Source organism: Mauremys mutica, chromosome 2 (assembly GCF_020497125.1).
Source record: "Mauremys mutica isolate MM-2020 ecotype Southern chromosome 2, ASM2049712v1, whole genome shotgun sequence".
Lineage (NCBI taxonomy): Eukaryota > Metazoa > Chordata > Testudines > Geoemydidae > Mauremys > Mauremys mutica.
Window position 1 is genome coordinate 162,392,175 of NC_059073.1, and position 27,109 is coordinate 162,419,283.

Consider the following 27,109-nt stretch of genomic DNA (forward strand, 5'->3'; position numbering starts at 1 on the left):
TAAATGATGTAGATAAAGGTCATGCAGATTTAGCTTTGAAATAGCTCATTTTCTTCAATATTAAGATACCACAATGCTACGAAGACCCTCAAATAACATAGAACACTTTGAACTACATCTCTAGTTGTCATCGAAGAAGATCCTTACTTCCATCAGTTGCTCTCTTCATTTCCTCCCTGTTCTCTCAGTAGCCATTAAGAGGAGGATGTAATAAAAGGCATTTTAAAACTGCATGGTGATCACTTTTCAGAGAAAAATTGTCTTCTGAATTAATCATGTATCACATTTTACAATAGTGCCTTTAGGAAATGAGAAAGCAAAGAGAAAACCCTCAAGGAAAGTTAATATAACCTCATTACCCTGGACACATGATTTAATTCTCATATTTTGATTAGGGCATGGCTGTGGATGCTACAGGAAGCATTCATAGAATATCAGGGTTGGAAAGGACCTCAGAAGGTCATCTAGTCCAACCCCCTGCTCAAAGCAGGGCCAATGCCCAGACAGATTTTTGCCCCAGGCCCCTAAATGGCCCCCTCAAGGATTGAATTCACAACCCTGGGTTTAGCAGGCCACTGAGTATTCCCCCCATTGCCCACCTACATTACACCTCACTTTAGAAGATGATCCTATCCATACTTGGCTCCCATTGCTCTGAGACAACATCCTTCACATGTGATACTGTTTTGTTTTTTTATGTTTAAATTCAGTATACACAAACACACACATATGTTTTATTGACACACGAACCTTAGACGAGAATGTTGTTACTAATGTACAGGTTGTCCCAAATTCTCTGCTGCACTGAGCTTCCACTCTAAAGAACCCATATTTGATGGTGAAAGAGGACAAGGGGGAGACTGTGAGGAAGACAGTTAGAGCTCTCTATTTCTCAGGGCAGATCTGAGCTATGACCGTGTTATACCAATATAATAAAAACCAGCAGGATCTTATTAAGAGGAGTAAGGCAAAGATGCCACATTTATTGTAAATATAATAATAAAGCAAAAGATAAAATAAACAATGTTGTTTAACTACTTATTTCTATCACTACTTATTCCTTATACACACACACACGTATATATATATATATATTCATTCACACAATCATTCATTCAGGTTCTGTATAGGTGTTATAGTTACCAGCCTAGAAGTTGCTCATGCCAAGTTACTGGCCAGGTATCTTGGTCATGAGGATGGAGCCGAGTCTGTGTCAGATGCACCTGATGCTCCTGGAGGTTGGCAGCAGAACCAGAGACTCAAAGTCCTCAGTCTTTGGAGTTCATTCTTATAGGAATTAATTCCTATGTTAGTCTATGGGAGCTGTTTCATCCTGCTGTTGCTGACTCAGTCAGCAGATGGCACATTCCTGGTGGCTCCACATTGTCTAAAGTGGCACATTCCTGGTGTTGAGGTGGATCCCAGTTTACCTTCCGGGGGTTGTCTGGTGGTCCACTTGCCACATTCTTCGGACGATGGATACTCCCTTTCTAGGCTGGCACCTCCCTAACCATTCATGTATATCAAGCATTCATCTACATACACTCTATATCTTAACCATATTTTAATTTACTGTCTTCACCACTTTCGGGGTGTGTGTTAATTCATATGAGACTCCCGGCCTTGTAATCACAGAGGGTGGGGGTCTGTTTGTTTACATTGTATTAATTACAGCTTAAGGCTAGCATAGTGTTTACTTCAAGAACAAAGCAATTAACTTGTTTGTAAGTTTTACATAGTAATAGAGTATCTTTTACAGGACAGATACAATCAATGGTTTCTGCAGACAGTAGCTTGTTTGTAAGTTTTCCATAGTAATAGAGTATCTTTCACAGGACAGATACAATCAATGGTTTCTGCAGACATTAGCTTACAGGTTTTAACAGAAGAACTAAAAGATTTTTGTACTTGGTGAAACTGGGGGGTCACTGTCACTTGGGGGAATCACTGTTAGTACCTTCTTTAATATCCCTACAACCACTGGCTCCAGAATCCCTCACCACCCTGACGTTCCCCCGGGACTGGAGCCAAGAATATGTGTCAGGGAGAATGGGGGCGGGAGGTGAAAGGACAGTGCAGATGCTGACCTCAACACATCTGTGCCCAAGGAATTCTCAGCTGGGCATGCCCAACTTTCTGACCCCTTGGTGTTGCTCAAATGGCCCAAAGGGACCAGAATGCAACTAAGCACTTGTCTACACGATGGGGTTATATGCTCTATAAAGGTATGATTCCTAAAGCCACTAATGTGTTGCACATTAATTAGTCCATGTAGATCCTGCTGATGATCAGTAAATGTTCCCTACTGCACTTTAATGTAGTACTGTTTCAAACGGCACTATGTGAAACACATCAGCAGATACTACACGGATCCATTAATGTGCATCCACAACATTGTGTTTTAGAAATCACAGCCTATGTACAGCACATCATCTGACCATGTAGACAAGTCATAAGAATCTGGCCTGCTGTGGTTTTAGTAGTATGTTGCTGGTGAACTCAAAAAACGTTCGTAAAGAATTTTAACTCATATGCTCATCAGTGGTAAATTAGGAATGTAAAACTCTTCATTTACCCGCCTCTCCTTCAGTGGAGTTCTCATGATGCTGTAATAAAGGTCTCCCACACTCATTTCCCCTCTTAGTGACTGATAAAGTATGCTCCCTGTGCTATCAGAGAGCAGAGGTGAAGAATCAGGAAGTCTATTCATTTGATTTTCCTTTAAAAAAAGAACAAGATGTGTTCTCATAACCATCACCAAGCAAGGAGGAATCACCATTTGGCAAGCCAGTATTAAGGAAGGATTTGTCCGCAGAAAACTATACCAACACAGTTAAAGAGGTGTAACTTTCCTAGTGTGGAGACAGTTATACCATATAAATATGCATATACCTGTTTATAACTATGGGGGAATAAGTTATACTGATACAAGAATCTCTATGGTGATATAAATGGGTCTACACTAGGAATTGCACAGATATAACTATTTCAGTAAAAAATGACATCCATGACCAACAGTTTTATCAGTACAAAAACTGTGTGTACACCAGAGCTAACATATTTGCTGCATTATACTTTGTTCCTGAGAAATATAATAAAAACCTGGTATATAAATTGGATAGCACAGTGTTCAAGGTGTGTAATTTGAAATAGGATTGGGAGGGTAGAGGTGAAGACCTTGACCTGAATTTGGATTATATTTGTACCAAAGTAAATCAGGAGTGAAGGTACTTACACCAGTGTAAAAACTGGTGTGAGGACAGAATTGGGCCTCTGATAAGAGGAATTTCCTACTTCCCCACCGCCCGCACCACAAAAAAAAAAACAACTGAGACTTCAGGCAGTTTATTGCATTCTCTAAGGGGGAAAAAAGTAGCTTTTTTATGAGCCTTCACGAAGCAATTCCTGGAAGGGCTGATTATTATGTCCAAAGAGGGGGATTGAATTCTCTCACCAGCAGGGAAGTCAGCCAACCTTTTCTTCAGTTTGAAAGCAGAATTTTAACAATCCGATTTCACAAGTACATCATGCTCCCTTTCAGAGTGGCTGCATTCAGCAGGGTTTAGCTTCAACCCTTTTAAGGTGATTTTGCTACTGTTCCTGGGCATTTGATAGTGCCTCCAGTAGAGACTGCTTTTCCATTGATTATATGTTGTCTTTTTTGTCCAATGCTCTGAGTTATATATCCTAGCAGCTGCTCTCACATAACTCTTTATGTGCATTATTGAAAGACCAGCTAACTTTGCATTTGTGTTTGTTCTTTTTTCATTTGCAAAACATAATGGTCAGCAGGTGTAAACTGGCACAGCTCCATTGAAGTCAATAGATCCATATCAATTTACATCAGCTGAGGATCTGGACCAATGCTCACCCACTAACCAACTAACTAATTGCTGGGCCACTGAGTGATGGGGCCATGCATGCCATGCCCCCATGGGTTTGAGGGATCTAGAGCTTCTGCTGCTGCTTTCATCTCCTTCTTCCCCCCAGGGGAGGGAATGGGTTGATCAGGTGTGAGGTCAGAGCCTGTTCCAACTGCTTCTGCTGCCATTGGATGAGTGGGATCAGGGCAGACTCACTGATTGGCTGTATCCTCCAGAGGCAGTGAGGATGAAGGAAGGGTTGTTTCTGCCTCCTGCTAGCTCATTTGTCTTTGTTTCAGTTTAAACAAATCATCACTCACCTCATGCACTCTGTATATGCCACATATTTTACAGAAAAAAATGCATTAGAAATGTTTTAGAAAATGTTTTAAAATGTTAGTGAGATTCTCTTTTTGTATTCCTCTGCCTGTACAATGAACATTGAGAGAAACATAAAAGTTTTGCATTTAAAAATACTTTTAAAATTACCTAAAATAGCATTTCTGTGCATAAAAGTATTTTGACTTTTAAGACCTATATCTTAGGACCTTCTAGGTGTCAATGCTATAAGTTGGATTGGAAAGAGGAAATCTCTTCTTTCCGTTGGACTAAAGCTCTCATTTTCACTCCTGATGGCTTGTGAGATCAGTTCTTAGACCAGATACTGTATACTGCCCACGTTAGGCATCAGGATGGAGTAATTTTGGAGGCAGAATTCTACATTGGTGAAGAAAGTTTTTGGGATGGGTAGATTTATAAAAGAAATTGGGGCCTGTTTGAAGCCCTTCAGAGTAGCTACCCTCAGAGCTGAGTAGCAGTTTAAGTGCCACAAAGAGGCTAGAAGTAGCTGTGTGGGAGTGGAAAGCTACTTCTCAGCAACCTTACCTTCCTTGCCTATAAATGTGATGAGCACATGCCCCCATGTAATTTATTTTTTGAGTGTGATTCCCACTGGAAAGAAAGAGCACAAAGGATCAAGTCAAATATAAAAAGAAAATCTCTTTTTTATGCAAGTTGTTAAAACATCTATTAAGATCTGTTGATACATGTGTGTCCCACATGTATTCACTCTCCTGAAAAAATTAAATTATGCATTGAAAGCTAATTGCTCTCATTATGCTAGTTAGGTAGAACACGCTTAGATTTTCACTAATGGTGAGGTCAAATACAATCAAAAAGCTATTTTATAGAGTACTAGGAGGGGAATTTACCTCCATCAAGGATCACAAACAGTATGTTAAAGGTGAAGGTGGTGGTTTTTGGCCATGGGCCTATATAAAAAAAATGTTTGAATATTGTTCTCTTTGATATTGGCATACTTTGTGACATTTGGTTTCTTCTTTCCAACAGTGGGATGGAGTAGGACCTCTCCCAGACTGTGCAGAACCACCAAAAGGAATCCAGATGCTGTGGCACCCTTCAATAGTCAAACCCTACCTCACGCTTCTCTCTGAGTGCTCAAATCCAGACACACTGGAAGGAGCAGCAGGTGCACTGCAGAACTTGGCTGCAGGAAGCTGGAAGGTATGGACTACTACTCTGAACTTTTTATAGTCTAAGAAGCCCACATGGATAAGAACAAAGGTATTATAGCTATAAGTGCAACTCTGGGGGGGGAGAAAACCACACATTTCAGAAAACTAGCTGGAAAAAGGAGTCAAATTTGCAAAATTTCATGGTTGTTATATTTATTGTCACTGATCCTATTTCCTAAGAAATCCCAGTATACAGCATTTAAAATTGATTAATTAGACATTAGTCTAGTTAAATATGAAAAATTATACTGAAAACCCAATATCCAAAAGAATAAAAGCAGTGACACTACAAATCTATGCAGATAGTGTCATGGAAAATGGGTAAAAAATCTCACCGGTGACAGCTGAATGAGACCACTTTGCAAAGTCAAAGCACTGGTTGACTGCAGTCTGGTTATGAGAAACTGAACAGAATGTAGCAAGATATAATGAAGTGACACAAAGACAAGAAACCCTAGCATCCATTTTTTCCCTTAACAAATCAATAAAGATACAAAACATTAAAATAACATTATGGTTAAGAGTAAAAACAAGGCAAGGAAATTCTGAATTCAGGCTATCTTACCAGTGCGAACATATTGTTTGTGCCTCCACTTTCAGGTATGTGAGATCAAAACATTCAATTTTTTGGTCTCTAAATATTTTCAATAAACTGATTAATAATTTTACCACCAGATCTTGAAAATATATTTAAAATTTAAATAAATGTATAAATGTTTGTGATGGCATCCTGGCCTGAATTTTTTACCAATTTCTGTGGCATGCATTTTCTTGGAGATAACTTGATCTGATGGGTTGAGAGTCTAGACCATCTCACACTGCTCCATTAGTATAACCCTGCCCTTACATTAATTCTCCATTAAGACCTTTCAAGTTGCACATGGAAGTTGGGCAGAACAATATTCAAACTTGGGTACTTTGAGGATACCCAGTTCAGTATTTAGGTGCTCAGATGCCTATTTTAGGTGTGTAAGTGCCAATCTAATTTAGGCACCCCCTTTGAGAATTGAGACCTGGCACCAAAAACAGCTTTTTGCTGAACAGAACTGTGTTGGGAGTTGAATTAGAACACCCCATAGCTCTGAAGAGGTATATGGCTTTTAATTGCTCTGTTCCACCAGCCTTATAACATTCCATTGACCATCACACTCAGCTTTATAGTGAAATGTGTAACAAAATGTCTGCCCTTTGACCTGATCCTGAATGGTGCTGCACAGCCACTGCACCCATAGAGTGACAGAAATGAGGTGAACTGCCAATGGATACAGAAAATGAAATCCACTCCTCCAACCGAAGACTGGTGAAGGAGCTGCTACATAATCACAGTCCTACCATACTAATTGGAAGGGCTGTAGCACTGGATCTGATGACCAGTCCTCATTATGGCCTTCCATATCAGCCTATATTGGGCTGGCATAGAGGTAACATACATTTGGTTTTATTCATCTAGTACTTAGTGAGTGTGTGTGTGTGCAATAAAAAGAGAGGTCCTGCTGAGTTCCATTGAAAATGGTATCTTGGAAGAACGGCTTTGAACTTCACCATTATACCAGCTGAGATCTCAGGGAGAACTCGCTTGCTCTCTTATTGCTCCATTTTTCTACAGATTCACTGATTCCGTTATGAACGACACATAGAAGGCAAAATGAGTATATTTAATTTGGCATCTCATACTAGTCATATCTGTGAGGGGAATAACACTCCTTAGGGATTACATCAGCACTGAAGATTCTTCCTCTCAATCTTACTTTTCTGCTGCTGAAGTTCTCTGAAGATAAAACTACTGACATAACAGGAACCAAATTCTTAAAAGAAGAGGTTATTCCTAGGTTATTCCTATGGGAGGTTCCCGGTTTTTGTGTGATTTCCTACAAGAAATTATAATTAGGCACGAGGAGGGATGGAGTGGGAAATGATCTTAGCTTGAGATTTTTTGGTTAGAGCTGGTCTAAAGTAAAATGAAAGAAACAAAAAAGAAGAAAGTCAGCTGTGCTAAAAGCAAATGCTGCTATCTCTATTATTGCCATGTGTATTATAATGATGCCCAAAGGTCCTCAGAGAGCATCAGGGCCTCAGTTATACAAATGCATATGAAAGTTTATAGTCTAATTCAGACACGTGCATTATTTTTCAAGATCTGATTCACTCTTTTCCTTTCTCCAGCTGTGCAATTGTCTAAACCTGTACTGTGACAGAGATAGGCCAGATGTTCCAAAACCCCATGAAGGGAGAGTGGGGAGATAAGAGAAAACCTAGAATATTTTTTAAAAGATAAAACTGTCTGGGAGGATTTAGATACTTATCTTCCATTGGTATTAATGGCCTATATGTGTACAAATCCCCTAGTCTGCTTTGAAAATCTCAAATACAAAGTATAAGAGTCAGTCTCTAGCTCTGGTGATTATAGCCAAGCTGAAATCTCTTTTTAAATACATGGAGCAATAGTTTTCCATTCTAGGGCATATATTTCCCCTTTCATATGTGCATATATGTCTTCTAAAGTTGGCCTCCATGTTTTGTGTTCAAAGACAAAGCTGAAAAATGTAGGATCAGGTCCACCCATGGCTCACAATCTCTTTGAATAATGAAACTGTCAAAGCAGTGTGCAGCTTTTGCTATTTGGGTTCTATACTCAACAATTCCTCCAACTCTCACACAGAGCTTCTCCACTGGATTGGCATCTCAGTGTCTGGCATGGGTCCTTTACAATGAATGTGGAAATAACATCATCTTGGCATGACAACCAAGTTCAGGATCTGAGTTTCCTTTGGGCACTCATTATTGTTTAGTCTTTACCAAGACTGTGATGATGATGGGCGATTACTCGTTACCGAGTATGATCATTTTCTATTGGAGTTATGGGTCCTCAGGTGGCTAATAAGGCCAATCCTTGAACCACAAGTTCTATTACAATGAGGGCAGATGTTTTCAACCTCAGCAGGAGGCTGTTGACCATGACAGGAGACCAGTCTCTCCTTCCTCCTGTGCCTGTTGTCCTCTTTGACTTGTCAGCGAGCAAGTTCAAAATGCAGGGTCTCATCACATAGGACTTCACTCCATTTTAAGCGATCTTGGGCAAGTGTCTCCCAGGTATCAATGTCAATATTACATTTGTTTAGGTTGTCCTTCAGCAAGTCCTTATAATGCTTCCATTGTCCACCCACATTATGGTACCCTTCTTTTAGCTGAGAGAACAGGACCTGTTTTGGGAGGCGATGGTCTGGCATTCGGACAACGTGACCAGTCCAGCAGAGTTGCTGATGGATGAGCATTGCCTCAATACTGGTGGTCTTTGCCTCTTCCAGAACACTAATATCGGTGCGCCTATCTTCCCATTTGATCTTCAGAATCTTACGAAGGCAGCGTTGATGGTGCCTCTCAAGGACTTTCAAGTGGTGTCTATAGGTTGTCCAAGTTTCAGACCCATACAACAGTGTTGGGAGAATAACGGCTTGATAAAAAAGCTGTTTAAATGTCATGATCTTCAAAGACCCTGTGTCGTAAACGAGAAAAAGCTACACTGACACAGCTCAGGTGATGTTGAATTTCTGCATCAATATCTGCCTTGGATGAAAGATGACTTCCCAGGTAGAGGAAATGATCGACATTCTCCAGTGCCACTCCATTGATTTTGATAGATGGGGGCATGTAATATCTCATTTGGAGAGGGCTTATAGAACACTTTAGTCTTCTTGATATTAAGAGTGAGACCAAGACATGCGTAAACATTGGCAAACACATTCAAGATAGTTTGAAGATCTGCGTTGTCATCAGCATACTGAAGTTCCACAATAGATTTGTGGAAATCTTACTCTTGGCTTTCAGCCTGCTAAGCCTGAAAAGCTTTCCATCCATTCTGTAAGTGATTTCAATGCCAGCTTAAAAACTTCCCAGGAATTAGGTAAAGAATGACAGCAATAAAAACCACAAACATGGTTGGAGTGATGATACAGCCCTGTTTGACTCCTGTTTGTACTTTGAAAGGTTCACTCTGGGAGCCAGTGCTGCTCAGAACAGTTGCTTTCATGTTATCATGAAGCAATTTTAGGACATTGATGTATTTATCAGGACATCCAATCTTGGAAAGTCCAGAGGGCACGGCTATTCACTGAGTCAAAGGCTTTAGTTAGATCAATAAAAGCCATGTACAATGGTCAGTTTTGCTCCTGACACTTTTCTTGCAGCTGCTGTGCTGTGAAGATCATATCCGCAGTTCCACGACGTGGTTGGAAACCACTCTGTGACTCTGGTAAAATTTCTTCTGACAGGGGCAGAAGGCGGGTTGCAAGGATCCGCACCAGAACTTTGCCTGCAGTGGTTAGGAGAGAGATGCCATGATAATTTCCACAATCCACTTTATCCCCTTTCTTGAAGAGGGTGACAAACAAGGCATCCTTCATTTCACTGGGTATCTCCTCCTTTATCCAGATTTTAAGGATAAGCAGGTAAAGCTGCCATATTAGCTCTGGGCCACCTTTTTTGAAGATTTCAGCGGGCATCTCCTGAACTATGTCATAGTTCGTGTACGAGATCGTAGTGACATACTTCTCACAAGAGCAATGACAAGTGCTGATGACTGTCGGACTGGTCATCGCCTTATTTGATCCACAATGCAAATTAAGATAGCTCCCAAATGGAGGCTGCAAAAGAAGCAGGTCAGACGCAAACTGAAGGTTCAAGATTTGAAGGACCCTATTAAGCATAACCACTTCCAAGCAGTCTTAGAAGAAAAGCTCCCATCAGTTTCCAGAATAAATTGAGGAACATTGGAGCCAGTTGAAAGCAGTAATCAATACCTGTGAGGAAACCATAGGCTACTACACCAGAAAACATCAGGACTGGTTTGACAAGAATGATGCTGAAATTGAGCAACTCATCAATGAGAAGAGAATGGCATTTTGTGCTTTGCAGAATGACATAAATTGTAATAAAAAGAGAGAAGCCCATGCCAAAGCGAGGGCAGAAATACAACGTAAAACCAGAGAACTTAAGAACAAATGGTGTACTGAGAAAGCGCAAGAACTCCAACATCTCGCAGATATCCACAATACATGTGGTTTCTTTAGTGCCAGTTTATGGGCCAGTTTATGGGCCAGTTTGTCATGGTATGAATCCTCTTCACTCTAAGGATGGAAGCACACTTCTGAAGGACAACGAATCCATCAATTCTCACTGGAAAGAACATTTTGAAGATCTCCTTAACCATAATTCTATGGTTGTAGATAAAGTCTTTGAGCAAATCCCTCAACCATTTAGGGACGAGCTCGGAGACCCTCCCAATTTGTATGAGATGCACAATGCCATCATGCAGATGAAGAACAACAAGGCAGCAGGTCTTTACCAAGACTGTAAGGGCCCAGGTATTCACTTTCCTATGCAAGAAGCAAGAAGGTGTAAATATGAGGTGTTTTCACATTTCAAAGTGAATTTTTAAAACTCAGTTTTTTGCTGCTTAATAATAATCTCTTGTTTCTACATCGCTCAGGTATATGCATTAGCCTAAAGTGCATTCCACAGCCCTGTCCCTAATATTTTTTATACCCTGAAGGCTGAGTCCTGTAAAAGGAAATCCCCAGTCCCGTTTCTTTTTATAATTGTATAATGTTTTTATACAGGATTTTTCTGTGGATCTGCTGGCAGCATCTTTTTCTGCCTGGTAAGAATAATAAAATGGCAGGTTCCTTATGGTCATGGCCAGAGTCAGTTGGCTTTATATTCAGGATTTTTTGTCAGAAGTTTGGAATGAGCAATAGGGGATGGATCACTTGATGATTTCTGTTCATTCCCTCTGTGGCACCTGGCATTGGCCACTGTCAGAAGACAGGATACTGGGCTAGATGGACATTTGGTCTGACCCAGTATAGCCGTTCTTATATTTTTCTGATCTATTCGAAGTGTAATAAAAAATAATGTTTAAAAACACTGCATTTAACAAAGTCTAATTTATGTCCATCGGAAGCCAGATTCTGCCCTCAAGTACATAGGTGACTTGACTGGGAATTTGTATACATGTTTCTGACAGCTGAATTTGGGCCATTGAGTATCTGTCTATTCTATGTAAGATATTTTGATAGCTAAGAATCAATTTGATACCAAAGAATCATATTGCAGATGTTCATTTGATCAGGACATGCAAATGAATCACAACAGAAACAGGTGTTGGGAAACAACTAAATACCTAGACTCTAAACTGAACAAACCACTTCAAAATGCAAAAGGTAAAATTACTGATGAGACTTTTTAATGATTCAACTGTAAAGTGGGAAACTGAGTCACGAGTCCACCCAGTTTAGGGTTAATCAATCTTTGTCTTTATAAATTTTCAGACAGAATCATGATCACTTATAATTTCTGAGCCTGTATTTATGACAGAGAATAAAGAAATAGACAGAACAGGCAGGAGCCCAAGTTACTGAGTTCCAGGGTACCGGGAAGCTCTCCTCTTCATGATGGTTATCTCAGTCTCTGGTCCGATATTCTCCGACTTGGGCCCTTTTTCACTTGTTTGTTTATACCTTTCCACATTACATATTCATTAGCTTTCTGCCAATCAATGTTATGATGCATATCCTGTTATACATTTACCCAAACTTTAATAATTTGTTTTACATTTTCTATTCTATATTATTGTAAATCATTAACATTTCATCAACATTACACTAGCAAAACATAATCCTTATTTTCTACCATTCAGCAATTTTCTTCATATTTTAATACTATAATTCAGTATGCATGGATTGTCCTAAATTATTCATTAACATGACCTTTATTTTTTATTTTGAGTAGGACTGTTTTGGGGAACAACATGACCATAATGTCAGCGTGTTCTTACCTTTTTTAAACCAGAGTGTTCAGGGGACTTCCTGCTCATGCTTATAAATCATTAAAAAGTCTTGTCAGTAATTTTACCTGTTGCAACACAGGGATGGATTTTAAGCAGCAGGCTGCAGCTTTATGAAACTTAACATCCTGTGGAGATGGGGTACAGGAGTGGGGGGACAGGAATGGGGGTAGGACACCCTGACATCAGCACCACTCTTCCCCTCTACCCCTTACACAGCAGGCAGGAGGCTCCTGGGAATAGATCCAAGGCAGAGGGCAGGAGCAGCACATGGCAGTGCGGGGAGAGACACCTGAACTGCCCAGCAATTGATAGCCTGCTGGGTGGCTGCCACACAGGGAACTTAGGGGACCTGATGAGAGGCTGCTGGCCCACCCTGGTTCCAAGCCCCCACCAGCTAGCTCCAACGGGCTGCTCTTCCTGCAAGCTGTGGACAAAGCAGGCGGCTGCCAAACAACATTAGAAGGGAGCATTGCACAACTTTAAATGAGCATGTTCTCTAATTGATCAGCAATGTAACAATGAAACAATGCTAAGTAGGATGATGTTAAGTGGGGAGTTACTGTACCAAAGAGGGACCTTGGTCTGCAAAAACTTCAGGTCTCCCTTTTTAACATAGGCCCGAGGTCCACCAGTGAAATCCCAGGTTTCTTATTTCTGGCCCTTTGGCCTTTTATCTGCACTGGACACTGACCGCAAGTTATGATGAAGTAAACATTCACACAATTCCTAATATTTAATTTCTGAAGCCTATACCTGTTTAACCTAACTGTGTCTCTGTGACACTGCAGAAGGTTAAAAAAAAAAAAACCTACCAGGCCTTAGCCAATTTGGCCCCAACGGGAAAAAATCCTTCTTGACCCTTAAAACAGGTGGTTGATCAGACATACAGCATCCTAAAAACACAGTTCCTATATTCTATAACTATGAGGAGAGAGGGTGGGTTCAACTAAAATGGGGCAAGAGCTACAAGAAACCCCTGGCAAGGGTTTAAATTAATTATTGTGAGGAGCAAGGAGCCAATCAGCTCCTCTCTCTCTGGCAGCCAACAGGCAGCGGAGTACCCCGCCTACAATCCACGTTTCATTCTAAAGCTGTCTGTCACCCTGTGGATCCAATCCAAAGTCTCCCATCCATTAAACTGGTGGGTGGCATTTCTGAAGTGTCCAAATAAAGGACCAGCTCAGCTGTAATCTTCTCTGTGTTACCGAGTTAAAGATGAAGTGTGGTATCTTTGGCTAGGGATTTCCTTGCTTTTGTTAGGCCCTTAAAGAAACCACTTTTTTTCTTAATTGATATTTCTTTGTTTAGTTTTTGAACTGTGATATACCTTATATAGAACATTTCCTTTGATAACATAATCGCCTGGCGTAAAATAGCTGCCATGGCTACTTCAATCCTCTTTCAGTTCCCTTTGTGTCCCAACGATTCTCTCTTGACTGCCTGTATAGCTTGAAGCATCTTAAAGCTGTAATACTTTCTGTTCATGCTTCAAAAATGTCCCTTAAAATCAGTTGCATTTTAGAAATTAAATGTATGTGCTGCATGCAGATAATCTGCACATGGTATTATCCTCATTTCCCGTTGTACTGCTTCCTGTGGCTGCCTTTAGAATCTTTCTCTTGAGTCTCCATTGTTTTTATATCCTCTCTCATCTCACCCAGTGTCACTGCTTTTGTCTTAGTTCTCTACAAGCCTTGTGGGATAGGAACCTATCATTCCTCCATCAGCTCTTCTCAAGCCCTCTCTTTCCATTTCCCCAGCTTGATCACTCCGCATAGATGGGTGGCATAGTGTTCTCTTAATTAGACAAGTCAGTGTTTACAACTAGGTACCTGCCTCTGATCACGAGCAAGTACTGTACAAATAGAATTAGATTTCCAGGTCACAGTCTGATCTCTTGAGATAGTCAGATGAGATATCTGGCTTTATTCCTTAAACAAATATCTGCTTTTCTGAGGAAATCTCTTTATAGGAGTGAGAGACCTATTAAGCAAATAATTTGACAAAGAAATTGAAGACATAAAAGAGAGTGGTTCAATGAAGAGGTCAGTGCAGTTATCTCTAAGGATAGCAGGCCAAAATGTTTCCAGAACCCTCCTGTCCAATCACACAATCATAATTATTCATTATTTATTGAATATTTATTGTTGAAAGCATCATTCATCTAGGTTATCAATCTTCTACCATTATCAGGCCAGGAGACATTGAAGGTTCCCTGCAAAACTTTTCTGATTACTCTAATTGTGTAGGAAGACAAGGCAGGTGAAGTAATATCTTTTATTGGACCAATATCTATTGGTGAAAGAGACAAGCTTTCAAATGTGTCTGATTGTTTACACACACACACAGCCTTTGAAGTTACATCCGGCTTTTTATTCCAACAGGAAAGTTATTTAGTTCAAGTAGAAAGTCTGCCTGTCTGCCTAAGTCTCCAAAACATTCATGTGATAAAGCCACATACTATACAAAGGAGAAGACATTTTATAATATATCAACTATTTAAATCAGCGCCAACCCAAACTGATAAAAACCCCACACTTTTAAAGAATCAAAAGCTCTATAAACTGTCAAGTCAAGGTCTGTCAGGAATTCTTTACTGGATGGAAATTTGCCCCAGGCAGATATATACACTAATAAATAAAGAAAATTATGAGCTTTGTGGGAGAGTAGTCAATATTATTCAAGGAAGGAGAATGTCTTCCACTGTCCCAACTAGTACATAACACTGTCATCCCATAAAGGCATCATCGGCATCATCCTGAGGAGTGGGAGAACAGTACTCTGTGATTAACCCGTTTACAGACTGACTCTTTATTACACCCAGTATGTTTGCTTTCCATAAGATTTGAAGGCTTATTCTCAAAATCTTGTACATTTTAAAAGATCCAGTATTTGGTGGAGATTAAGGTATCTCTCAAGGAAAGAAATTAGGTTTTGAATCCAAACAATGTGTTTGTGCTGTAGGAATGACAGTAGCAAAGAAAAATGGGCACCAGGCTTCCAAATTCAGTTCCTTCAGCGCAGACAGTATATTTTTCTCAAATATTTAAGAACATTTATTTTTTACTTCCCCTTGTCAGATTAGTACTTTCTATTTAAACCTAATGGAGGTCATGGGATAAGGGAAAAGCAACCAATAAAGATTTCTCTCTAGAGCGGCTGGTCTCATACTTTAGTCCATAGACCCACTACTGGCACGTGGAACCTTTTCTAATTGCCCACAAAATGAAATATTGTGAGAACTAAGGACTGGGGAGGTAGGGTTAAGTGGTAGGGAGTGGAGTGTCCATGAGAGGCTCACTCTCTCTCTCTCTTATGAAGTGTTCACTAGATTGAAAAGTTTGGCGAACCATGGTTTATGTCAATTAAATTCCATTATCTGTAAAGAGTATTGCTGCACAAATTGTGACTCCCATGCATGCATGTCTTTGAAAATTTAGCCACCATCTGATGCAACAGAAATGGATTTATTTTTTATTCTAGCTCTCTCCAAAGCTATACTGTTCCCACAGGAGTCCTTTCTCTTTACAAGCTGAGCAATTATTTGATCATTGATATTACAACTGATTTATGAAGTAATCGGATGATTAAGTATATTGGCAGAGCTTCTCATTTACAAAGAGACAACAAATCATTTGTCTCTTTCCATATTTTTATGTTCATATCTTTTATACTTCTTTACACTCATACTAGCTATTGACCAGCAATGTGGAAATGCAGGAATGTTTCATAATGGCTTTAGGCAAACTGAAAGAATTGTCAGTACATGCAAGAGTGATTCCATTTCTCAAGTCTGGGAGAGAATAAAAAAGCAGTTTGGAGCATCTCAATTTCACTATTCCTGAAATATACACATCACATCATCATTGCTTGCAGACACTTTGTCCTAATTGGCAGTTTAGCTAAATGGAGACAGATATTTCTCACTGCTTTCTAAATGCAGCTTCATATTTAGGTCTCCAGAGATTGCTCATAAGATTAATAGACAACCCCAGGTTTCCACCCTAAGGTGTATGACTTATAAACATGGATGTAATGATAGTGGCTACATCACAAAAATAAGTCTGTCAACTTCCCTAAAGCAGGATGAGTTATTCTGCAGTGCTGCAGAGGCAGTTAACTCAGGAAAAATGAACATAGAGCAAAACTGTTCCTTTAAAAAAGTGTTTTACCTGGAATATTTATGCTATGCTAATTAATGGGTGCCTTAGCTGGAGAAAAGGCATGTATGCCAAATAGCCCTATTGAGGAGGAAAATGTTATTTTTCATACTCTGTTGCTCCAGCATGCTCCTAGTTCAATGTCTTTGCTTTCAGTGGAATTAAAAAATGTGTCTCCATTTTGTTCCTCAAATGTCCCTATTTCTTCTAAATGATAAGCAAGAAGCTAGTGCAACTTTAGGTCTCCTGAAAGAAATGCTTATGATTTCCAATAAACAACTGGAAATGCCAAGAACCACCTTTGTTTACAGTCAGTATAATATAGTACATTTTGTAGAGGTGCTCACAATATAATGGGTAATTGATACCATGATTGTACATCCCCATTGTCATTACGTAACATACACTCTTTTGTAAAAATGGAGGCAATCCTTATTCAAAGCAAGAGACCCGGGCAAGGTGTCCTTACTGAGCCAAGCGATGTTCCTGGATGTACAATGTACTGGCTTGAACTCTTACCCACAGGCTGTTCCAGTTATAGGCAGCTGAGGCAGCTGCCGAAGGAGGCAGATTTCTGGGAGTTTAGATTCACTCCAGTTCCATCTATGGGTGGCTGCAGAGGGGGAAGAGGCTGGCGGTGCTGCCAGGGCCAGGGGTTAGCCACCAGCCGGGGCTCTGAGGAGCAGGAGGAAGCCCCCTTCTGGGGAAGCACGCCTGCTGCTCCCCACCCTGGCAGTGTGGCTCAGGTGCAGAGCGGCTTGGGGCTGCTACTGGCAGCACCGTGAGCATTGCTGGGGTTTGGGCCACAAACGCAGCAACCCACCAACTCCAAGTCAGCACCCTGCTGCAACCACCAATTCCAACTCTGCCATGTCCAGACTTTGGAGACACTGCCACCATGTGCTGCGGGGCTGGCTGGGTGTGGAGACCCCCGTTCTGTCCAGTGGGATGGAGCCTGCTGGTCCCTTTGCTGGGGCATCAGCACTCCCAGTCTGGTGGTTTCGTATAAGGCAAGGTCTTTGATTCCTAATAACTGGAGCCCAGTGGCTGAGAGCTGCCACCTGCTAGTGCCCGGGTCCCACTGTGATTGAGCTGAGTGGCTGTGACTCCCGGGGAAAGAGATGCTGTAGTCCAGGGGTGCTGAGCTGGGTCTCGCTCCCCTTGTGAGCCCCAAGCAGCTGGTGCCAACCTGCCTGGAAAGGGCCATTGGGAAAGGCGACCCCTGCTGGGGGATCACCTGCCCAGGGAGCTGGTCTTTACCACTTGCCTGGCCTAGGACAAAGGCTGGGGGGACTTTCCTCCTGGCCTGGGCCAGCTCATCCTGCCTAGGTGTCAGACCATTCCCATCTCGTGGGGTCTCTCATCGGGACCCAATGGCCTCTGCAGTCCCAGGCTGGTGTCTGACACATCAGCTTTCCACCTGTCTGCACAAGGTTTAGGGGTGGGGTTGCGGCAGCAGCAGCAGGGGAGTCACTGGGGGTCTGCTGTGAGCATCTAATGGGGCTGGAGGGGGATGACATACTGCAGTTTTGCTTAGGGCGGCGGATTGTTTTGAGCAGCCTCTGTTTTGACCTCAACCAAACAGTCTCACCACAGTCTCAAAATAGTCTCCCTGTTAACTTGCACTCTCACTCTGACAGTCACCTCTTAATAGTAGCAGACACATTGGATACATCCCTTGGGAGATGCATAGGAAATACAGAGCTGGGAGTTTTGTAAGCAGCAAGGAGCTATCATTTTTTCTTCGAACAGCTGCAGCTGACAGTGCATTAATCTGACAGGTAAATACCTGGCTATTAGAGAAGTAAATTTAGAAGTGTCAGTTTAGGGTATTCACAACATCTCATATTTAATACTCTTTTAAAACTAAATGTTGCCCTGATTTTAGGAAAGAGGTTATTTTTCTAGGACATATTTTTAATTGAAAGTTACTGATCCTTGAGATTGAGTTTTGATTTCTCAGCTGGTGAATGTTCATTAAGTATTATCCCGCAATGTGGTTCTAGAGAACAGAACAGAGGAAGGAAAGAATAAAATAAGATACAGCAAGAATCCTACCAGCCCTTGTTTATTTTCTCTTATCTGAGAGCCAACATTGCTTCACTGCAGGAAAGCCACCCTTGCCTGATAAGTGTGCATTTCATATACATTACAGTGCAGTGCTCAGTGATGACCAGAACCCATTATTCCATCTACCTGACTAAAAAGATATTTTAACCATATTGCAACCAAGTCTGAAGCTTTTGCCCAGCTTGACTGAATTTTGTTATTCAATAGACAAGGTGGGTGAGGTAATAGGTTTTATTGGACCAATTTCTGTTGGGGAGAGAGACAAGCTTTCAAGCTACACAGAACTTTTCTTCAGGTGTAGGAAAAGTATTCAGAGTGTCACAGGTAAATACAAGATCGAACAAATAGTTTAGCAAAAGTGATTAGCACATATTTTAAAGGGATCATTGAACATGAAGTTGCCCATTAACACCCCTGTTGTCATAGGGCAAAAAGTGAGGAGGCAGGGGTTACTGGGTTAAAGATTGTTGTAATAAGCCATAAACCCAGGGTCTTTATTAAAAGCATGATTTTTAGTGTCTAACAAAGTTATGAATTTAAGCTCCCAGCCTTGTCTTTTGACAGTATTGCTCAGCTTTCCTATAAGGATCAGGACTGATAGGTCCAATATAGAGTGATCGTTTTGTGAAAAGTGTTCACCCAGAGATGATAGGGTGTTTTGATTTTTTTATCATTTTCATGTGTGAGTTCATTTGAGAGCATAGTGATTGTCTGGTTTCACCCATATAAGTGCTACCGGGGCATTTAGTGCACTGGATGAGGTACCCCACACATTGTGATAGACATATGTAGGACCCATGGGTCTTGACAGGTGTGTCATGAAGGGTGTTGATCATTGTAGCAGGCTTTACATCTGTTATTCTGGCAGAGTCTATGCTGCTTTGAGCTGGTGTGCCCTGGTCTGTGGGGAGCTTACTTCTGACTATGAGCTTGGAGAGGTTGGGGGGTTGTTTGAAGGCTGGAAGACAGGGGTTCATGAAAGATTTCTTTCAGGACAGGGTCCGCATAGAAAATGGTTTGTAGTTGTTTGATGATTCTTCATATGGGTCCCAGTGTGGGGTGGTAGATAACAACTGTGGGTGTGCAGTCGGAGGAGGTTTTATTTCTATATTGAAGCAATTCTCTCAGGGTATTTGGGTGGCCAGTTCCATGATGCAGTCTATTTCTCTGGTGAAGTGTCCTTGTTTGACAAAGGCAGTTTTGTGAGTGTTAAGGTATATATTCTTGCAGCATGTTCTGTGGTATCTGAGTGCCTGGCTATAGATAAAAGATTTCTTGGGGTGGTTATTGATCTATGAAGGTAGGTGTGGTGATCCATGGGTTTCTTATATATAGTTGTCTGAAGGGTGTTGAAGCTGATTGTGGTGTCCAGGAAGTTGATGCTAGTGTGGGAGTGTTCCAGAGAGAGTTTAATGAACAGTTAGGGGATGTGGAAGTTGTGGTGGAAATCAATGTGGGAGCTTAAGTCATCTGTTCAGAGGATGACAATATCATTGTTGTATCTCAGGTATATTACTGGTTTTGTGTTGCACTTGTCTGGAATTTTTTCTTCAAGGTGGTCCAGGAGGTTGGCATATTGGAGAACCATCCTAATACCCATGGCTGTTCCCATGGCTTGGACAAAGTGTTTGTTGTTGAATGTAAATTTGTTATGAGTGAGAATGAAATGGATGAGTTTGGTGATGTGTTTGAGGGTTGTCCATTGTCTTGTAGATATTTAAGGCAGGTAGGGATGCCGTCATTGTGAGGGATGTTGGTGTGTAGGGAGGTGACATCCCTGTTGGCAAGAATGGTGTTCTGAGGGAGGTTGTTAATGTTGAAGCGTTTGTGGAGGAAGTTGGTTGTGTCCTGGAGGAAGCGGGCCCTCTGTGTGGTGAGTAGTTTTGAGAATAGTTTATATGAATCTCGATATTCCTTCAGTAAGAGTGCCATAGCCAGATATGATGGATCTGCATGGGTTCCCTTGTGAGTGCATCTTGGGAAGTACAGTATGTGGCAGGTCCCTGGGGTGGGTTTGTTGGGGGGTGAGGTTATAGAGTTATTAGAAAGGCAAGTCATAGACTAACATTCTGTATATGCTGTTTTCTTTCCCTTTCCCCTATTTCCCCCCAGATGACAGGCTCTAGAATAAATGTGGGTTCATAAAATTGCAACAGTGAAATCCTTGTATGTCTGTATACTTGCCTATCTATTACCGGTAATACTTGTATTATGTCTGTGTCACATGTAAAATGTGCCCGTCACTGTGATATCTAGGTGCCGTATGTAGACTTTAAACCAATTATCAATCCATCCACAAAGGACACTCCTATCAAACCCTCTTCTGTTTAAACCACTTTTATTTAATGGAATTTGTTTTCCCTTTATTTACCTTTGGTTTCATGACAAACATTTTTGAGCAGTTCCACCACAATAGTTATTGGTGTGTGCAAAAAGGTATGGCTTGTAGCGTGACCTGAAAATGGCAACACTGGGGTGCATTCTAATCTCCACTGCTATAAAGAGTTCCATAGCCGAGGGCTCTCCATCAAGAAGCCCTGCCCCCAGTTCCCAGGAGTTCCTCCCTGGGCTCTTGCAGCCACAACATCCATATTGAGCCTCGATGTTGCAGTGGGGAGAGGAGAGAGAGGCAATCATTTAGATAGACCCTAGCCCACTAATTGCTTTAAATATTAGGACCAGGACCTTGAAGTGAATGTGAAACTGAATGGAGAGTCAATGGAAAGCACAGAACATAGATGTGATGTGCTTAGTAATCTTTCTTGCCTGGAAAGTGGGCAGCTGTGTGTTGTGTCTGATGAAGCTGTCACATAGTTTATACAGGCAGTCCCAGGTCAAGTGTGCTGCTGTAGTCTAACTTATAGGCAAGGAAATTGTGGATAAGAGTAGCTAGTTCCTCATCTCAAAGGGAAAAATCACAATCTCCTGGTTAGCCAAACATGGATGATTTGGGACTACTCAAAGCACATTAAACATATGCGTCAGATTTTGCCTTTGGTTACATCTCTGCAACTTCAGTGAAGTCAATGCACTGTGAAATCAAGCACATATGTTTACCCCACAATATGCACTAGAGGCAACTGGTGTGATTCAGGAGAAACACAGAGATACAACTTTTTCTTATTCTGTCAAAGGGACAGAAGTATTCAGCAACCACATGGGCAGTGGGTATCATAGGCTGGGGGAGGCTAAGCCTCCCCAAACAGCCAGGTGTGGTCCTGCCCACATTCTGCCCCCAGTCACCCTCCTGCTTCCCACTCTGCGGGCAGCAGTGGGCAGCTCTTCCCCTGTGACATGGCTCCAGCTGGGGCTGGCACTGGGTCCGCGCTGCCCTCCCTCCCGGCACTCTGGGGCCGGGAAGGCTGGGGTCGTGCTGCTGCGCCTCCTGGTGCTTCGGGCCGGGGGGGAGGGGGCCTTGGGCTGCGCTGCCCAGCCTCCTGGCACTCTGGGCTGTGGGGGAGGGGGGTTTGAGGCCACGTTGCCTGGCCTCCTGTCACTCTGGGGCTGGGGCTGCACTGCTAGGCCTCCTGGCACTCCGGGGATGGGGAAGGGAGGCTGGTGGTGCTAGCCTGGGCAGGGGCCAGCGGCCACAGAAGGGTGGCTCTGGGCAGGAAGGGGGGCATGGAAGGGGCAGGGCCTCGGGTGGAAGGGACGGAGCTGAGGGCTAGCTTCCTCGAGCCAGCGGTTCACCTGCCGCCCATGAGCAACCCTCTATACTGTACATTAGCCACAGTATATATACTGCCATCTATTGAACAGGTTTGTTATTCCAAAAACCAAGCAAAAGAATTGGATTTCATTTTTGCCTAATTTGTATTCCTTAATATTCCTATTACTGCTTTATCTTCAACTACTAGTAGTTACACTATATCCTAACTTTCCATTGATTGCATTGATTAATGGAGCAGTGACACTATAATGGATAACCAGAAGGAGCAACATGGAAAGGATTAGGGCAATTTGGAAGCTGTTTATAAAACAGAAAACAGAAAAACCTGTGAGCTTTTTCGTCTTGAATTCCTTCTCACAGTGCACTCCAGTTCTTAACTCTGTCACCATACACTGCTGCCAGAGTGAATCTCAACCTGGAGTCACACACGGATATTTGTATGAAGTGCATTATTTTCTTGGATAACTAAATTAATATGGAGTATAACAGTGTCCTCAAAGGTGAATATGGGGGGCGTCCTTTCCCCAACCTCCCTGCACTCACCGGCGGCGGGAAACGGAGCGCCGCAGCTGGGAACTGGCAGAGTGGAGCGGACTGGGGCCATGTCACTCAACTTCCCGACCCAGGTGAGTGCGGGGGAGCGTCCTTTCCCCAGCCTCCCCGCACTCAGCCCCAGCCCGCCCCACTCCGCCAGCTCCCAGCTGTGGCACTCCGCTTCCCACCAGGCAGGTGAGTGCAGGACCTTTCCCCAGCTGCCCCCCAGTGACATAGCTGGGGCCAGGGCAAGGAAAGCGGAGCGGGCTGGGGCCACGTCTCACTGATATCATTCTGCTTCTCGAACTCAGTCATCACATTCTGTCTTGTTGCTAGGGGCCTGGGTATGTCAAGCTTTTTATAAAACTGTTCACTTTCCAAGACTATATCTGGCTCATAACATCGAATTAATTGGCTCATCCTTACTGTAAGTCGGGTAAAATAATGTAACTTTCAGCATCTTGTGAACTAGATGGGCTCAAACCAAAATCCTAGATCCTTCGTGGTTGAGTCATATTTCTAATAACAAGCCTGATCCTGTGGTCCCTACATATACATAATGCAGCACAGTGAAATCAGTGTGAATTTTGCACACACAGGCACTGTAGGATTGGGCTGATGTGTTTTAAAAGTAAAAGCAGTAGTGTAACTCCCTCCTCACTTCCTCTCCTGAGAAAATTGCCTATCATGAAAGAAATAATGAAGTGCCTTCTTGGGTTAGGGTCTAACATTCCTCAAGTTGACAGCCAGGAAGCACACTAACTTCTTAAACAAATATTGTAACATTAAATGGCATTAGGAACAAACAATCATTGTTCAAGGTTGGCCAGGGGATACTGATGCAAGCAAATGGCCTGCAACTCAGACGGTAAAGTAGTAAGTAGGTGTACAAGGATTTAAAGGTTACATAATTAAATTTAAAGTTTAAATAATTAAATTTTTCTGTCACCAATCAAAAATCAATATGAGTTTCTAGTTCAAGTGGTTGTGTAGCATCATAGATACAATAATTTCCTCTTGTCTTTAGATTCTACAGCCATTACTCCTAGCTCTCTTCCTTTACTCCTTAAGATAGCAATCTTCATAATCACATACCCCTCCTTTTCTTGACAGCATTCCACAATCTCTTTTTCAATCTCCCTCATGCAATATCTCTTTACAGTGGTCAGTGTATATCCGTGCTGCCGTCCGCAAAGAAAAAGGCTTGCCGATCCTGGTGGAGCTACTTCGAATAGACAATGACCGGGTGGTATGTGCAGTTGCTACAGCTTTACGAAACATGGCCTTAGATGTCAGAAATAAGGAGCTAATAGGTATGTTCTTTCTAAACAATCTACATATTTTCTTTATGTTTTTTACATTTTATAGCTGGATGAAGAAGTGAGAACAATGGTCTCCTTGTGTTTTGAACAGAATTTCTTCACTTCTTTCTTTTAACGTGTCATATTCAAGTTTGTATGTGATAGCTCAGTGCTATATCGTAAGAATAGTTTTTTAATTCATCTGACAACACATTACCAAAATATTGTTTAATGATCCAATTGCACTGTAATTTTTTTTAGGCTGAGAGCAATGGCATTTGTATCACAAACACTTAGGAACTGCCACAGTGAGTGAATAAAATCAAAGTAACTTTAAATTATCATCATCCCTATGCTAAGTACCATTCGTAGTATTATCCTTGTAGCACTTCCTTCTTCCAGATGGCGGATCCAGGCAAGGGCAACTACTTCAGATCCCACAATTATTTAGTACACCTTATACAGGGAATTACAAAGTGGAAGTCTTAACATAAGGAATTAATGGAGAGTTCCAGGAATTCATTGGACAGAGTGGTACTTTCAAACATGCCTTAATTCATGAGTGCATGTGCAGCTAAGGAGGGTAACTCACTCACCTAAATTACAGTATTGTCTTTAATCTCCAATTGGATGACAGTCACTTTACTTGTTTTTTAACTTAAATTCATCATAACATTGTAGATTTACACGTTACAAGACATGACATTTTTATTTAGATGTTTTATTTATGCACAACAGAACAGCGGTCGAAATATCCATACTGGAAATAAATTATCACAATTCTCTTACTTCCTGTGTAGATTAAGAGGTATTTTTAATTTATTTTTGCTGATTCATTAATTCTTAATTACACTCCCCCAAATATTGGAGCATATAGGCTGCTTCCCCTTACCTCCCCTCCACTTTTAATCACAGAATCATACAAGCAGATGCTTTGACCTGTGTCCCTTCTATTATTTGTATTACTCTGAGGCACTAACCAAGACTAGGGCCTCATCACACTAGGTGCTATACAGGCATATAGTATGAGAGTTTCTGCCCCCAAAGAGCTTACCGTCTAACAGGGCCGGTGCAAGGAAGTTTCGTGCCCTAGGCGAAACTTCCATCTTGCACCCCCGCTAATCCTGCCCCCCCGCTGGAGCTAACCGAGCCCCCCACCCAGGGAGCCCGCCGCCTCCTCTGCCCGGGGAGCCCCCTCTCCCCCCACAGCAGCTACCTCCCCGCAGCAGCTAACCCCGCCCGGGGAGCCTGCTTCCACGGCAGCTAACCCCGCCTGGGGAGCCCCCCTGTGGCAGCTAACCCCGTCTGGGGAGCCCCCCCCTCTGCAGCAGCTAACCCTGCCTGGGGAGACCTCCCCCACCTCTGTGGCAGTTAACCCTGCCTGGGGAGACACTCTCTCATGGCAGCTAATCCCGCCTGGGGAGACCCCCCTGCGGCAGCTAACCCCGCCTGGGGAGCCCGCCCCAGCTCACCTCGGCTCTGCCTCCTCCGCTGAGCACGCCGGCATTGCTCTAATTCTCCTCCCCTCCCAGGCTTGCTGCGCCGATTGGAGGAGACATAGAGCGGGGGCTGTGCACTCTGCAGAGGAGGCAGACTGGAGGTGATCTGGGGTGGGGAACAGTTCCCCTGTGCGCACTCCCTCCCCCCGCCCGTTACTGCAGGCTGCCCTCCCCGCGCCTCGCCCACCCCAGCTCACCTCCACTCCACCTCCTTGCCTGAGCGGGCTTTTAGGCGCCCCCAACCACTAGGCGCCCTAGGCAGCCGCCTAGTTTGCCTAAATGGTTGCACCGGCCCTACCGTCTAAACAGACAAAGAGTAGGAGGGAAAATAACACTGAAGTGACTTGCCCATAGTCACAGCTAGTTTACGGCAGAGTTGGGGATACAGTCCTGACACTCAGCTCATTGTCTGCTCTACTAGACCATGCTGCCAGTGTAGTTTTCACCCTTATGTTGTTCTTGAACAAACCGATGTGAAAGTTGGCTTTGGATAATTCATTGGGTCCTCTGCTTGCAACATGTAAGTTACTGTCTACTCTTTCTTGTTTATTCACTGTTTAGTGGCTTCCAATAATTTTATAAAAAAAGAAATTAGAGTTGGAGAAAATGTATTAGTTTGTCTAATCTGAGCAGCCAGCAGATTATTTTGTAATAGACAGATCTTTCTCCCATGGACCCACCTCATAATCACTAATATCTCTTTAAAGGCTGGATTGTCAAACTACTTTACTCCATGGACCACCACTAAGGCTACATCTATACTACCCGCCCGGGTCGGCGGGTAGCGTTCGACTTCTCAGAGTTTGATATATCGCATCTCATCTAGACGCGATATATCAAACTCCGAATGCGCTCCCGTCGACTCCGGAACTCCACCACCGCAAATGGCGGTGGCGGAGTCGACGGGGGAGCCGCGGACTTCGATCCTGCGGTGTCTGGACGGGTGAGTAGTTCGAATTAAGGTAGTTCGAGTTCAGCTACGCTATTCACGTAGCTGAACTTGCGTACCTTAGTTCGACCCCCCCTCCCCAGTGTAGACCAGGCCTAAGAGTTTTGCAGAGCACTGTTAATTCACAGACCACATCTTGCCAACCACTGCTGTAGTCCATTAGTGTAGAATTGTTCCCTACAATATCCCGGGTAGTTCTTTATGTTCTTCTCCATACATGACTGTCATCACAAAAAAAACCATGCCTTTTACACATAATTTTAGGACGGAGTGGTCTCCCTCCTTAACTGCAGTTAACAGAATTTCATTTACTAGTCCACTTCTCTTGTTGCCTTTTCTATTCTTTATTTTTTAATTAAAATGTTTTTCTGTTCCAAAACTGAAAGCTCCACTTAAAACAATAACATTTCATATGTGTAAATGGTGTTGTCTTTAAATGAGAAGTTCCAAATGCAAACGTGTTTATAAAATATGGATAATAAGACACTACTTGCATCAGCTTCATATTTGAATGGTTTCCAGAATTCTTGGAGCAAAGTCTTGGACAAACAAATAAAACTGTGTATACAAAAGAAAAAAAGTCAATTGAAAATTATTACCTAAGGAAAGAATTTTATAAACCAAACAGGGATGGCTGCTTGAAGTTAAAATATTTATGGAAAATCAGAGTGATTCTGGGGAATT

The 27,109-nt window shown here is 42.4% G+C and overlaps 1 protein-coding gene across 4 annotated transcripts in view; it reads left to right on the plus strand.

Moving 5' to 3' along the window:
- The window catches only part of CTNND2 (catenin delta 2), a 1,196,137-nt gene that overhangs the window by 1,068,215 nt on the left and 100,813 nt on the right, over positions 1-27,109 (plus strand). For all 4 annotated transcript variants that reach the window (XM_045005428.1, XM_045005429.1, XM_045005430.1 and 1 more), the window contains 2 exons: positions 5,214-5,387; positions 23,839-23,989. In XM_045005428.1, coding sequence (XP_044861363.1) covers positions 5,214-5,387; positions 23,839-23,989 — 325 coding nt within the window. The remainder of the gene's footprint in view (positions 1-5,213; positions 5,388-23,838; positions 23,990-27,109) is intronic.